This window comes from Alnus glutinosa, chromosome 13 (genome assembly GCF_958979055.1).
Source record: "Alnus glutinosa chromosome 13, dhAlnGlut1.1, whole genome shotgun sequence".
Lineage (NCBI taxonomy): Eukaryota > Viridiplantae > Streptophyta > Magnoliopsida > Fagales > Betulaceae > Alnus > Alnus glutinosa.
This window is the reverse complement of record NC_084898.1, coordinates 3,819,150-3,833,751: the sequence shown is the minus strand read 5'-3', so window position 1 is coordinate 3,833,751 and position 14,602 is coordinate 3,819,150. Positions and strand designations below refer to the sequence as shown.

Below are 14,602 nucleotides of genomic sequence, written 5' to 3'. Positions count from 1 at the left end.
AAGCGGTGGGATCAAACGGGGTGGCCACGCGCCGGCCAGAAAGAGGAACGCTCTGGAGCGTGCAAGCCACGCGTCGGGAAGCAGGCGGCGGTGGAGGAACTGGAGACCATCGGTGGAAGCCGGGGACGCCGGAGAACCCGTTGGTGAGGAGCGTGTCATGTAAAAATCGAAGGAGGAGAGTAGATCTAGATTTGAAAATTTCAATCATAAAACCTTTCCAAAAGTTACATAGAACACGGTGAGGGGCGGAGGAAAAAACCGTATACAGACGCTGTGTGGTGATAAACCGGAAAACATGTAAAGAATTGAAAGGATAGAGGGATAAATGGAGCTTATGCCTTATCTCCAGTGGCATAAAACATTGAAAAAGATAGAGGGATAGATGGAGTTTATGCCTTATCTCCAGTGGCTTAAAACACCAGAAAAAAGAAGGATGAATAACAAAAGGTGAGAAGGGTGGACGGTAGGCAGGGAGGATGAAAAGATGAGGTATGGAACAGTGATGGGTGATCGGGAGAGAAGCACAAAGCTTCCCTCCCATGGAGACTGTAACCAAGGACACCAGAGAATTCTAGAGAGAAGGTAGAGAGAATTCTAGAGAGAAGGTAGCACGATATTTTTTCATTTCTTTTCTACATATGAGAGTGATTTTATTTCAACCAATTACGTGAATACGTAATATGGCTTTTGCACACGTGTACGTACGTGTGCACACAAAGCCTTTAAGCTGTTATTACATCACATATTATTATATATTATACTAGCCGCCAGTAGCCAAGCATGTTTCCCTCCTCTTGATCAACTACTACTTCAAGGGCAGAAGACAACCTTGTAGTTAGTCCCTCCGGGGCACGTGACTAAGCTTGTTGGGTCATCCTTAGGGTAACTATAAGCATCGGGGCATCGAGCTTTGAAAAATTTGGAAAAGTCTGTAGGTGCACAGTTTCCAGAATTGCAGCAATATTGGTCAGTTTTGAAGACAGTACAGGGATTGTTACAACCGCCAGGGGCCTTCAACTGATTGGGGCACTGCCCGTTGATATCAGCAGTACATCTTCTACTACGGGTGCACCCATTAGACGTGGGGCTAAATTCCATAGCAACATTAAACCCATCAATAAGGGAGATATCAATGTAGTCCAAATTGTTGGGTTGGTTTAGTGCAAATTCAGCAAGGGTGTTTGGGGCTGCACCATAGCCTTGGCATTGGAGAAGCCCGCCGCAGTCACCGGTTTGGCATCTGCCACGTCCGGAACCGTCGAAACTGCACCCTGTTCGAGGCCAAATGCGAGCTTGTGTAGTGCCAGCATTAACATCAAGGTTCCATGTTTGACCTCGATTAAGCTGCCTACCACCACCGGGCTTAGCCCCGGCCCAAACTGTGAAAGGACAGTTGTTTGTTATGTCAAATCTAGCTGCATGGGCTAGACCAAAGTAGAGAGCGATGAAAAGGGAGAAGAAAATGAATAGGCTTTTGGAGAGACTCATTTTGTGAAGCTTAGAGATACTATGTAAGCTCTTGTGGTTTGTGAGGGAGATGCGTGGGGGATTATATAGGGTGAGCTTGGGGTGGTTATGGCCTTCTAGCGTCGGTGCTACATGCATCATGTACTAGCGAAATTCTATTGGCTAGCTAGTCAAGCTTTTGTTTGAAAATTTGACACATAGTACGTTTATTTTTGGCTAGACTTGAAGACAAGTCAACAAATGGGAAAAACCCAACCTCAGCCACCATGCATAGTCATCCACTCAAATTTTTAGGATAATTGCATCGTTAGTTTTTGGAGTTGGTTTAAATTACGAATAACTCCCTGTGGTACAAAAAGTTCATGGAGAGTCCTTGTGGTAAACCATAATTACAAATCACTCCATAAACTCGTTTTTAGTCCACCAAATTAACAGAATCCGTTAGTTTGTCATGTCATATAAATAATGAGACAACCTTTAAATATCATTTGTATTGTAATCTACTAATGGACTTTGTTTACTTGGTGGACGGAAAACGGGTTCAATGAGTGATTTGTAATTATAATACCACAGAAAGTGATTCATAATTTAGGCCAACCCCAGTCCAAACCCTAAACATGTGTTTGACCTATTGTGGCTAGCTTGGACAGTTGGGCCAAGGAATCGAGTCTAGCCTGACGGACCGGGTCGACATTTGCTCGATTGCTTCGATAATGCGTCAGGCTGGCTTGGTCGGCTGAACTGGACTGAAAGGGGCTTGGACCGGATGGAACCGGATTGAAAGAGGATTGAACCGTACTGAAAGAGGCCTGAACCAGATGGAACTGGACTGAAAGAGGCTTGGACCGGACAATATCGGACTAATTAAAGAGGCCTGAACCAAATGGAACCAAACTGAAAGAGGCCTGAACCAGGTATAATTAAAAATTCATACATGGATTCTATGTTTCTCGCAATTCTTCAAATTAAATGAAAATATATAACCATTGTTAGCCAATATGTGTAAACTTTAATTAAATATAATCTCTAGGTTGGATTTTTTTTTTCTTCGTTTTAGTTGTTTTTGTTTATATTTTTATGTTGTGAAGAAAAGTTTATATTTTAAGTTACTAGAGTGAATAAAGCCATGTATATCATAAATGTCTTTTTGAAGGATACATCATAAGTCAGTATTCCAACATCCCATAATCCCTTCAATTTTGATATTAGAGGCTCTACGTAGACATCTATCTTGAAATATGTTGAACTTGAGCTTGAGATAATTAAAGATAACATAAAAGATAATTGTTTAATTTCCTACACATCCAAATAGGCAAATTGTATGATACCAATATTACTGACTAAATACTGTAAGTAATACTCATGTTACCAAAAGAGTTAAATCCATATGATGCTAACCCAAGCTTGACATTGTTAGAATTAGAGGCAAAATCATGATACTGTGAATCAAAGGCCTTCCGGGCTACACCATTGACTGTATGCCTTAATAGTACACCATCATCTGTGTGCTCATTAGAGTGCCACCTCGTGTGTAACGCGGTATTTGATGACATAAACAATCTTTGCAATTTTTATTTCAATTTGGGGATGAGAATATGGGTTAAGCTAGTTTTGGTGGTTTGTGATTGTGATGTAAATAAAGGTGAGGAAATGAGTAAGGGTTTAGAAAAAACCTTATTGGTATAACTTTTCTGTAAACACTTTTTATTTGTATATTTCTCATCCATATTGTTATTGAATTAACTTTAGTGAATTAGAACAAAAAAAAAAAAAAAAAAAAAGTTGGATGAAAGGTGTGTACCAAGACACTTGTATATAACAAGATGGAATAATGATTCATTTATAACTCCCACACAACTCTTAAACACATTGGGTAGGACCCACATGCATGGGTCTCAACCAATGTGTTTGGGTTGCGTGAGAGAGGTTATAAGGGAATCACTCCTCTAACAAGATGAAGGGTCTATTTGGCGAACAACTCTCACTCCCCCTCTATTTTTTTCACTTCTCCTAAAAAAATCAAATCAAAACATTTTTCTTTTTCTTTTTTCCACTTTTTATATCAAATCAATATATTTTTATTATTATTCAAAAAAAAAAATCCACTACAAAATAATTTTTTTTATTTTAACTTTTTTATAAAACAATTTTATACTTTATATCACATCAATCACTTTTTATTACTATTCAAACAAATATTTCACAATTACAATAATTTGCCAAACAAGCTCAAAAAAAATCTAGACGCACCCATTCTATACTTTCAATCTTTATATACCCTGATGTGTGGCATGAGCCACGTCAGACTTCTTGTTAGGATTTTTTTTTTTTTTAGATGATTTTTGTACGATCTCTTTTACATAAGTTTTACCCAACTAAAATATATGAGAAATGATTAAAACACTCACACTACACAACAATGACACAACACTAAGGCACAATGGAGTAGGGCTCACACATAAACTTCATTCCATTATGCCTTGATGTTGTGTCATTATTATATAATTTGAGTGTAAGGATCCTTCTTCAAAATATATTAATAAAATTTATACAGGGTCGGTGCAAAAGTGTTGTGGAAGAATCATTTTTCTCTATTTTTTTTTCAACGTCCGATGCTGGTCTGACATAAAAGACATGGTTTTGAAAAACAAAACGGGAGAGGTTAAATCAAATCTGCTCACTCTCTCTGTCAGTCTGTCTGTCTGTCTCTCTCCGTGCAAGCTTCCATGAACGTGTTTTCTTCATTTTTTTTGGATGAATAAAAGTTATGCACAGTTAACGTGTTTTCTTCTTTCTTCTAAAGAAAGACTCACCCTCTTAAAGTTCTGTTTTTTTTTTTTTTTCGAATCTCTCCAGATCTTCACTATTAAAATCCAGCCAGAGAAGCTCCGGGAGGCCCTCAAGGCAGCTGCTGCTCCGTCACTCCGCCAAGTGGGCCTAGGCATGAGTCCAAAAGTGAAAAGATCCTTACAAGGCGATATGAATCTATCATCCATTTACATACCTTTCGGCAATTAAGCCAAATCCTTCAACTCGATCTTCAGAAGAAAATAGAGAATTTTTAAGAAATCAACTCGCTTGTGGTTAATGGCATCGATATTCAATTCGCCGGTGCAAGTTCTTGCAATTAAAAGCACCAAACAAAAAGAAAGTTTAGACATTTAGTTATTTATTTAATAAGAATATATATATATATATATATATTTTTTTTTTATAGATATTTTAATAAGAATATTGCTTCTTATATTTGTTAACATAAAAAGGGGAACTTGATCAAAAGAGGATACACAATATTATGAAAATAATTAGATACCCACAAGTTCCAATCTTAAATTCATTCTTTTCACCTCTATTTTTCTTAGAAACTAATTAAACTATCCCAAACCAAATAACTCAATATCCCGGAAAACCAAAGCACAAAACTTTAAGCAGATGAAGCATTCTTTAGAAGGAAGAAGAAATAACATGTTCATGCATGAAAGCTTGCAGAGACGGAGAGAGAGAGAGAGAGAGTAGATTTTTCGCGTCAGGTAACGTCAATTCAGCATCAGACGTTGGAAAAAAATAGTTGTAGTGAAAATCTGACGTGACACAGCCACGTCAGGGTGTATAAAGATGGGTGTCGGTCTAGCATTTCCCTATTTCCCTAACAGGGAGTTAAGATTCGGATCCGGGTTGGTGGGCCAAGACCCACTGGTGTGTCGCCTGACTTGGAGTAGTACAAGTCAATTACTGGAGTACGTCTTGCTAGCAAGAAAGCTAAGGCCTAAGGTAAAGTATCCTCCTGTATTTTCAAGATGGTGGTCCATTTGAGAAAACTTTTTTGTCAATATTTTATTATTTGTTGTGATGTGATATCATTAAAAGGTAAAAATATTTTTAAATTATTTGTCAATATTTTTACTTTTTTTTGTTAAAAAAAAAATCATAAAAAATTGCCAAATGAGCTTGTCAGTTGTTAAATCACCACTTATTTTAAAAGTTTGAACTGATAGGAAGAGATAAATTTAATTACTTAATCAATATTTTAACACTCTCACTTACGTGTGGGCTCAAACTTTCCTTTAATAGGTGAAGCCCAACACGTGATATTAAATTGAAATAGAATTGGTGAGCATAGATCCACTGGCGACATTTCAGAGTTATGTCGGCCTAACATGAAACAGTACAAGTCAACTAGCGGAGGAAAGCTAAGATGAAGTATCCTCCTATCTTTTCAAGATGGTGGTTCATTTGGCAAAACTTTTTTGAGTGTGTTTTTAATTTTTAGATGTGATATAAATTAATAAAAGTAAAAATATTTTTAAATTATTTGTTCATATTTTTAATTATTTTTATGTTAAAAAAAATATCATAAAAAACATTGCCAAACGAGCTTGTTAGTTATTAAATTATACTTATCCTCAAAGCTTAAGCTTCCAGGAAGAGGTAAATTTAATTATTTAATCAATATTTTAACACTTTCGCTCACGATTGGGCTCAAACTTCATTTTAATAGGTGAAGTCGAACACGTGAAATATTAAATTGAAATGGAGTTGGTGAGCCCCACTGGTGTCGTTGCAGAGTTATGTCGGCCCTACATGGAGCAGTACAAGACTAGTGGAGTCTTGCTAGCAAGAAAGCTAAGATGAAGTATCCTCCGGTCTTTTCAAGATGGTGGTTCATTTGGCAAAACTTTTTTGAGAGTGTTTTTAATTTTTAGTTGTGATATAAATAAAAGTAAAAATATTTTTAATTATTTGTTAAAAAAAATATCATAAAAAACATTGCCAAATGAGTTTGTTAGTTGTTAAATCACAACTTATTTAAAAAGTTTAAGCTGATAAACAAAAGTAAATTTAATCACTTAACCAAATTTTAACACTTCTCCTCACTTGTGGGCTCAAATTTTCCTCCAATAGGTAAGGCCCAACACATGGAATATTAAATTGATATAGGGTGAATTTGATAGAGTCAATGTTCGAACTCAGAATCTTTGGCTCTAATATAATGTTAAATCATTACTAGTCCTAAAAATTTAAACTAATACAAAGAAATAAATTTAATTACTTAATTTGTAAATAATTTTGAGCTTTTTTTTAAAAAAAAAAAAAAAAAATTGTTTGAGGATAACAACGAAACCAAAAAGAGGTTGTGGGCTCCACCACTTATTCAATAAGACTATTAGAGCACTAGTAGCAGTTACCCTATATTGGTTCCCTTCCTTATATTTAGGGAAAATTTCATGAAAAACATAAAAAAAAACCTCTTACAGCAGATGCCCTATATTTAGATGAGGGGGTTGGGAATGAATAGTGATTTCCAATGTATACATGTCTACTATTCATTCCCTATGTATTATTTTAATATAAAAGAAGTATAATTAATTGATATAGGGAAGAGAGAAAAAGTAGGAAAGAAATAAAAAGAATAAAATAATAGTAAAAAAATAATATTTAATTGATATAGGGAAAAGGTAAGGGAATCTATTGTGGGGTATTTTTTTATAGGGAAGCAAAAAGTAGTTTTGTTCCCTAAACATAGGGAAAATGGTTGGGAATCTGCTGCTAGTGCTCTTAGAGTACTAGTAGCAGTTACCCTATATTGGTACCCTTCCTTATATTTAGGGAAAATTTCATAAAAAACATCAAAAAATCTCCCACAGCAGATGCCCTATATTTAGATGAGGGGGTTGGGAATGAATAGTGATTCTCAATATATACATGTCTACTATTCATTCCCTATGAATTATTTTAATATAAAAGAAGTATAATTAATTGATATAGGAAAGAGAGAAAAAGTATGAAAGAGAGAAAAAGAATAAAATAAGAGTAAAAAAATAATATTTAATTGATATAGGAAAAGGTAAGGGAATCTATTGTGGGATATTTTTTTTATAGGAAAGTAAAAAGTAGTTTTGTTCCCTAAACAAAGAAAAAATTGTTGGGAATCTGTGCTAGTGTTCTTAGTGGGCCCAAATTCCGTCCATTTATTCCGGGGCTGATATTCTTTGTCTGGAACTCGGAATGGAATAGTTAATAATAAGCCATTGTCCTTTCACAACTTTTATAAAGTAAAAGCTTCTGAATAAAAGAGAGTGAAGAAATTAAATGAAATGTGACCCAACATATAATAATATTATCATATCAAAGTTGTCGAAGAACTAAAAAATGGACAAGCAAAGCTTGGTGTAGGACGAGAGTCGCGTGGATCACATGAAACTGTGAAGCTCTGGCTACTTGGGAAAGCCAATAGATTTTAAGTTAATTCGTGTCTCAACATGTTATTAGTGATGATGTACTTATTAAAAATAATTTTTTTTTTTAAGAATCTGTAATAATTAGTATCAGAATTCAAGATTAATTTCTTGAGGCCAGTGTCTGAACGCGTCAGCTCTTGGCCTTGTTTGGAAAGGCCAGAGTTTTTTCTTGCCTTATCTGCCTCTTTGGAGGTCATACATGCCTTTTCGAAAGCCGTGTATACCTACTTGGATGCTTTGTTTCTCCTTTCCTTACTACCATCATAGTTTGCAATGGTCATCTCCCTCATTCACCATGTCTATTGTCGGTTTTGTCAAGAATTTTGGATTGAATTTTTCAAAGCTAGATCTACCTTTCTCCACCAGATCTTGCTCGACACGAGCCACTCTACCATGTTTCTTGTCGTCTTCTGCCTCTGCCAATACCAGTCATGCCTCCTTCGAACCTTCACGCATCGGAGCGTGGCTTGCACACGCCAACGAATGGATCTCACTCGCCGGTGCGTGCTAACTACGTGTCTCCTCTTCGCCTTCCCCCACTACTGTTGTTGGTTGTTTGCAGTGGCTCTTGCTCTATTGACCTCTTTTGCAGGCATTTTTCCTTCACGCTCCAGTGTGTGGTTTTCACGCGTCTACGTCTGTCGGCCTCACACGTTGCCTTTGTTCCTCCATTCCGTGGCCTTCCTTCGTTGTTGCTAGTCTACTGTGGTGGTTTTGTTGTGCTGCCTCTGTTTTTCCTAGGCTTCTCGTTGTTATTATGTTGTTTTTTATTTTCTTATTTTGCTATGTAGTTATCATCCTGTGGATGTTTGGGTAGAATTGAATGGTATTGCGAGGGTCATGTCCCTATTTGAATCCCTTTCTCGAGGGGTTTGGATATGGTTGAAGGGTCTCGTAACGGTCATGCCCTATCCTCACCATGCTTAACCGCCTTAATTGCTGGCCTCGTTTCTTGGTCTTCGTGCAAAAAATCAAAAGGCTGGCCGCATTATTCATTTGATACATTCCCTTTTAATTTATGTTTTCTAGGTGCATGACATTTGTGAACGATGTTTTTGGTCCCTAGTTAATACTTCTAGAACAAAGTTTCACTTATAATCCTTTCAACACTTTCAAATTTTTTTAACTAATTTTTCTTTAGATGGGGAGTTTTCAACCCAATCTATAAAATTTATATATGTTTTAGATCTCGTGATTGTTACATACATTTTTAAAAAATACATGTAAAAAACATATACTCTATTAAAAATATTTATAAGAATCATATGTTTTAAGGCATATATTTATTACTTATCGAATTAAGCACACGTAAAACATGTAAATATGAAATGAAACCAAATCTTTTATAAAAATATGATAAATAACGCGTAACATCATGGTGTAAGATTTTTAATGAGTAAAAATTAAATTTTTATCTCACAATTTTCATACGCAGTTGTTAATTGAAATTACCACGTAAAAATGCGATGATGTTTATGATGCATATATGTCGGCCTGACTTGGACTGCTCCAAGTCAACAAGTGGAGTCTTGCCAGCAAGAAGGCTATGGTGTCTGAAAGAGAGAACCACTCATTCATGTGGACGAAAGGAAACTAGCTACCAAATCACATAAATTATCCGTGTATTATTTTTATTTTTATTTTATTTTTCTCTTTCTTTTCAATGAATGGCATTGTCTTGACAATCTTAACATTTTTCATTTACTTTTTTTTCTTTATTAAATAATGCTCTGGGTCACTCCGGTAGTACTAATTAGTTTTTAGATTAGTCTTTTGATAAGTGCTCAAAAGTGCATATTTTCTCTATTAAAATAAGCATTATCATACTATGTTTTCTCATAATTATTGCATTTAATACTTAATTGTGGAATAATGTTTAATTATTAAATTTGAACTTAAATTGATATAAATGCAATGAATTGTATTTCTTTTTGTAGGAATTGTTGTTGCTTTCAAGCGACTGGACCACTTGGTGGAATTGACAAACAAGCTGGGAAATAAGATTGAGGCAGCTACTCTACACGTTATTGGCAAAAATATTGTGGAAGAAAATCGTCCAAATTCCAAGATTTCAACAAAGTGGCAAATCCTTTATTTAGGGAAAGAATCTAGATTGAGCTCGTCATCTTATTTTCATCATAACTTTCGGCTCAAAAATTTGATTGCGTTGATTTTGGTGGCGTTGGAAAGCTAATGAAAAATTAAACAAATAAGTCTGACATGGGTTTTTCCTATTTCGGACTTTTACTATGCCCAAATTGCCCCGCAATAACTGAGCGCAAATCTGTGCGGATTTGGAGTCTTTTTCCTACTTGATTTGGAATTTCAAAGGATGTGTTATGACGAGGGGACCGCATCAAGCTGATTTTCTTCCAAAGCAAATTCCTTCCATACACAGTTGATTTTCTTTCCATATATACTTGGTGATGGACGTGTGGAGCACAAATCAGAATGACTTTACATGATTTATTTCCATGATTTTTACCAAGTCACACATATTCAAGATCTGATTTATTTCCATCCTCGGGCTGCTATGCAATTAATGCAAGATGTGATTCTTTCCTTAGCTCGACCACCAAGAAAAACCCAAAAAGACCTCGGAAGCACTATAAATACCATGTTTTGGTCTTAAGAAAGGAGAGCCCCGGAGGAAGAAGGAGGAAGCAAGGGCAGTCATGGAGGCTCTAAACTGGTTTTATTGTTTGAGTGGCTAAATCTTTAGCTAAGGCTAGGGGTGAAGCCTAGTTTTTTTTATGTATTCTTGATACTCTTATATTATTGATTAAATTTGGGGTTGATTTTTATTTGAGAATAATTTTATGATACAACTTTATTTTGATTCATTATGATTTTTGTTTATATCAAATGCTTACTTTGTTTGATTTGTTATGTTTCGAAAGTATTTTGAATGCTTAATTTATTGTGTCATGTTTATGAAATCAAGTTCTCAATCAACCCATGTTTGATCTATTTTATATTATGTCTCAAGAATATGTAATAAATTGCTAGGTGGATCCCTGAAGCCTTAGTGTTTTCTTTTAACTTTTCTTTTTATTAATTTAGTTTAGTTTATCATCTATCCATTGCTCCACTTTTTAGTGGAAAAATCAATTCAATTTACTTTTTTGCACAATAATAGGAATTTTACTTAGTATCTACCATTCCCTGTGGATCGACCTCGTACTTACCGAGAATTATTACTTGCGAAAACTTACACTTGGGTTTGCACCCTTTTTGGTCCAACATCTTTGTTAAAAGAAAAATGAAGGATGATAGACGGTAGACACTATCGCATCATCCTAATAATATAAAAGTGAAATCGGAAATAAGTATTTAGAATTATATAGTAAGTTGAACTAATCCTCGTTTAAACATAATATAAAAGATTGAACCAATTTTATCCTGAGCAAAAGAAATTGATAAAAATAAATAAATAAATAAAAATTTGCTTTATTGCACCATGATTAGCTTACCAAGAATAACATGCTGTTAAGTATATTAGGCCTATCTGCCGCGTATGATCGACTACATAAATATGGGACAACAGAGAAATTTGCATTGGAGATCGACATAAACGTAAAACAATTAGTGGATATGTTATATGAAAAAATAAACTATCCAGATGAAATGATTGGAGGAGAATTTCAGTACGTTATTTTTTACTAAAATTAATTTTCACTTTTATTTTTCTACAGAACAATCTTTAATAATTTTTTCATTGGAGGCAAGCTAGACTCGGTGATAAAGAGGGGTTTGTGGGACTGAAATATTGTATTCATAATAATAAAAAAAAAAAAAAAAAAAAAAAAAAAAATTATAAAATAGTAACAAAGTTGAAAGAAATTTTTTCAATTCAAACTAATATATATATATATGTTCTTAATTTTAGCATGTAATTCTCGCATGCTCTATTAAAAATACATGTATGAATTAAAAATGCATATAAAAATTACACATACTCTAACTTAAATATTTGAATAGACGATATTCTAGCATCTTATAATATGAATTCCTTATAAATATTTATCCCTCAAGAGTGCCAAATTGCTCTTTGAGTTTTATTTAAGTTACTTGTGTTGATGCTAGGGATTATTCTGATTCTCGATCACGATCTTTGAGCCTTTATGATTAGGAGACCACGTCACATCAATTTTGATGAATAAAATGCGAATATTTATCCCTATATAATTCTATCCTGATCTATTTTGCTTACTTTTCTATACAATGGGACCCATTTTTATTGAAAAAAAAAATTATAAATATTTATTGCAAAATTGAGGTGTGGTTCATTTGACAAAACTTTTCCAAGATGGTGGTTCATTTGACAAAACTTTTTTGAGTGTGTTTTTAATTTTTAGTTGTGATATCAATAAAGGTAAAAATATTTTTATTTTTTTGTTAAAAAAAATCATAAAAAATTTGTCAAATGAGCTTGTCAGTTGTTAAATCACCACTTATTTTAAAAGCTTGAACTAATAAGACGAGATAAATTTAATTACTTAATCAATATTTTAACATTCTCTCTCATGCGTGGGTTCAAACATCATTTTAATAGGTGGGGCTTAACACGTAAAATATTAAATTGAAATTGAATTAGTGAGCATATACCCGCTGGCGTCATTATGGAGTTATGTCAGCCTGACTTGGAGCAGTACAAGTCAACTATTGGAGTCTTGCTAGCAAGAAAGCTAAGAATCGATGAAGTATCCTCCTGTCTTTTAAAGATGGTGGTTCATTTGGCAAAACTTTTTTTGAGTGTGTTTTTAATTTTTAGTTGTGATATAAATAAAAGTAAAAATATTTTTAATTATTTGTTACCATTTTTGTTTTTTTGTTAAAAAAAAAATAAAAAAAAAAACATTGCCAAATGAGTTTGTTAGTTGTTAAATCACTACTTATTCAAAAAGTTTAGGGAAAAGTATACATAACCCCCTCAAACTACCACCTCATTGTCAATGTCCCCCCTAAACTACCAATTGTGTCAATGTCCCCCCCTAAACTACCAAAAACTGTCAATGTCCCCCTAATGACAAAAATACCCTTCATAAAATTATTAAAATAAAATAAAACTAAAAAAATATTTTTAAAAAAATATAAAATAAAAAAATTTATACCAAAAAAAAATTAAAACTGGTTTTTCTTTTTCTTTTTTTTCGTTTGTTTTTTTTTTTTTTTAAAAAAAAATTGTTTTTATAAGTTTCAGTTATTTTTTTGTTTGGTTTTTTTTTTTTTTTTTTTTTAAATTCATTCTTTTTCATTTTTTTAATTTAATAAAAAACTGGTTTTTCCTTTTTCTCTTTCGTTTGTTTTTTTTTTTAAAAAAAATTGTTTTTATATTTTTCAGTTATTTTTTCGTTTATTATTTTTTTTTTATAAAAAAAAAACTTTCTTTTTCGTATTTTATTAAATTTTTTTTAATTTTTTTTTAAAAAAATTAATTTTTTGGTTTTTTTTTTGAATTTATAAAGACATTTGTGTCTTATTCAAAAAAATTTAGGGTTATTTTTGTCTTTTTGTTGGTCTTAGGGGGGATATTGACATTTTTTGGTAGTTTGAGGGGGGCAATTGACACAATTGGTAGTTTGGGGGGTACATTGACAATTGGGTGGTAGTTTGAGGGGGATATGTGTACTTTTTCCAAAAGTTTAAGTTGATAGGAAGAAGTAAATTTAATCACTTAATTAAATTTTAACACTCCTCCTCTCGTGTGGGTTCAAACTTTTATTTAATAGGTAAAGCCCAACACGTTGAATATTAAATTGATATAGGGTGAATTTGATGGAGTCAATGTTCGAACTCAGGACTTTTGGTCGTCATAATATCATATTAAATCATTACTGATCCAAAAAACTTAAACTAATAGAAAAAAAAAAAATTAATTACTTAAACAATATTGAACATTAACCAATAAGGTAAAAAGCATTATCAAAGAAACCTTTATTTATAAGGCACGGTAAAAAATTTAACTGCTCATTCCTGCTACGTAAGCTCACTGTCAAAAACCATGTAAATTTTATGTGCATGTATTGTTTTTTCTCTCTTTTCTCTTTACTTTTCAATAAATTGCATAGTCCGAACAATCCTGGCATTTGTCAGAGTTCATTAATCTTGTGTACGTCGATATATATATATAGGTATAGGTTAAAAAAGAAAAAGAAAAAGAAAAACTAGATTCACATCTTATCTTAATTATTCTTACACAGGATCCTGAAAATATTACTAAGAATATTGAATTGTCAAGTTTATTTCTACTAATATAAGGTAAACTTTGGTATATTTTGAGGGGACTGACACATGGTTAGTCTAAGTAACTATAGAATGAATATTGTCAAGTTCAAACGGCTGCTTAATTTTAATCATTCTGGGTAAAAATTAGATTTTTTTTTTTAAAAAAAAAAAAAATAAAACTGGGAAAAAATTAGCTCTGTAAAGCTATCTTTTTTGTCAGTAATAAAAGTTGGAAAATACTTGATTCATCATCAGCCACAAGAAATAGCGACATATACAGAGATCGAGTTGCAAACATATATATATATATATGGTTCACCAAAAATAAATTAAAACCGAAGCAAATAGATCAGCGTGGACGCGGCAGTCGACCAAATAGGCATGAAAATGGGAGTTGGGATAGTGATTAGAGATGCAGAAGGGGGGTTTGTTGCAGCAAGGGCACACCAAATTCCCTTCATAGTAGGCCCACTAATGGCTGAGGCAATAGCAGTTTGGCATGCTATTACGTTCGGGAGCTAGGTGGGGATACAAAAGGTAATTCTGGAGGGGGATTCTTTGGTGGTGATGTCGAATTTGAAGCGGACAGAGGTTTGTAATCAAGCATATGGACAGGTTATTGAAGATATACGGTCTAGCTTTCTTTCTTTTAGCTCTGTACGTTGGTG

At 33.6% G+C, this 14,602-nt stretch overlaps 1 protein-coding gene across 1 annotated transcript; it reads right to left on the bottom strand.

The window, feature by feature from the left end:
- Positions 1–810: 810 nt before the first annotated feature.
- LOC133854756 (thaumatin-like protein) lies at positions 811–1,527 on the bottom strand. The gene has a single exon (XM_062291027.1). It carries the CDS (start codon positions 1,486–1,488, stop codon positions 811–813), a length of 678 nt encoding a protein of 225 aa, XP_062147011.1. The 5' UTR covers positions 1,489–1,527.
- Positions 1,528–14,602: the final 13,075 nt, after the last annotated feature.

Excerpts from the sequence above, each read along its gene's own strand:
- LOC133854756 (XM_062291027.1), bottom strand. The coding sequence starts at position 1,488 with ATGAGTCTCTCCAAAAGCCTATTCATTTTCTTCTCCCTTTTCATCGCT.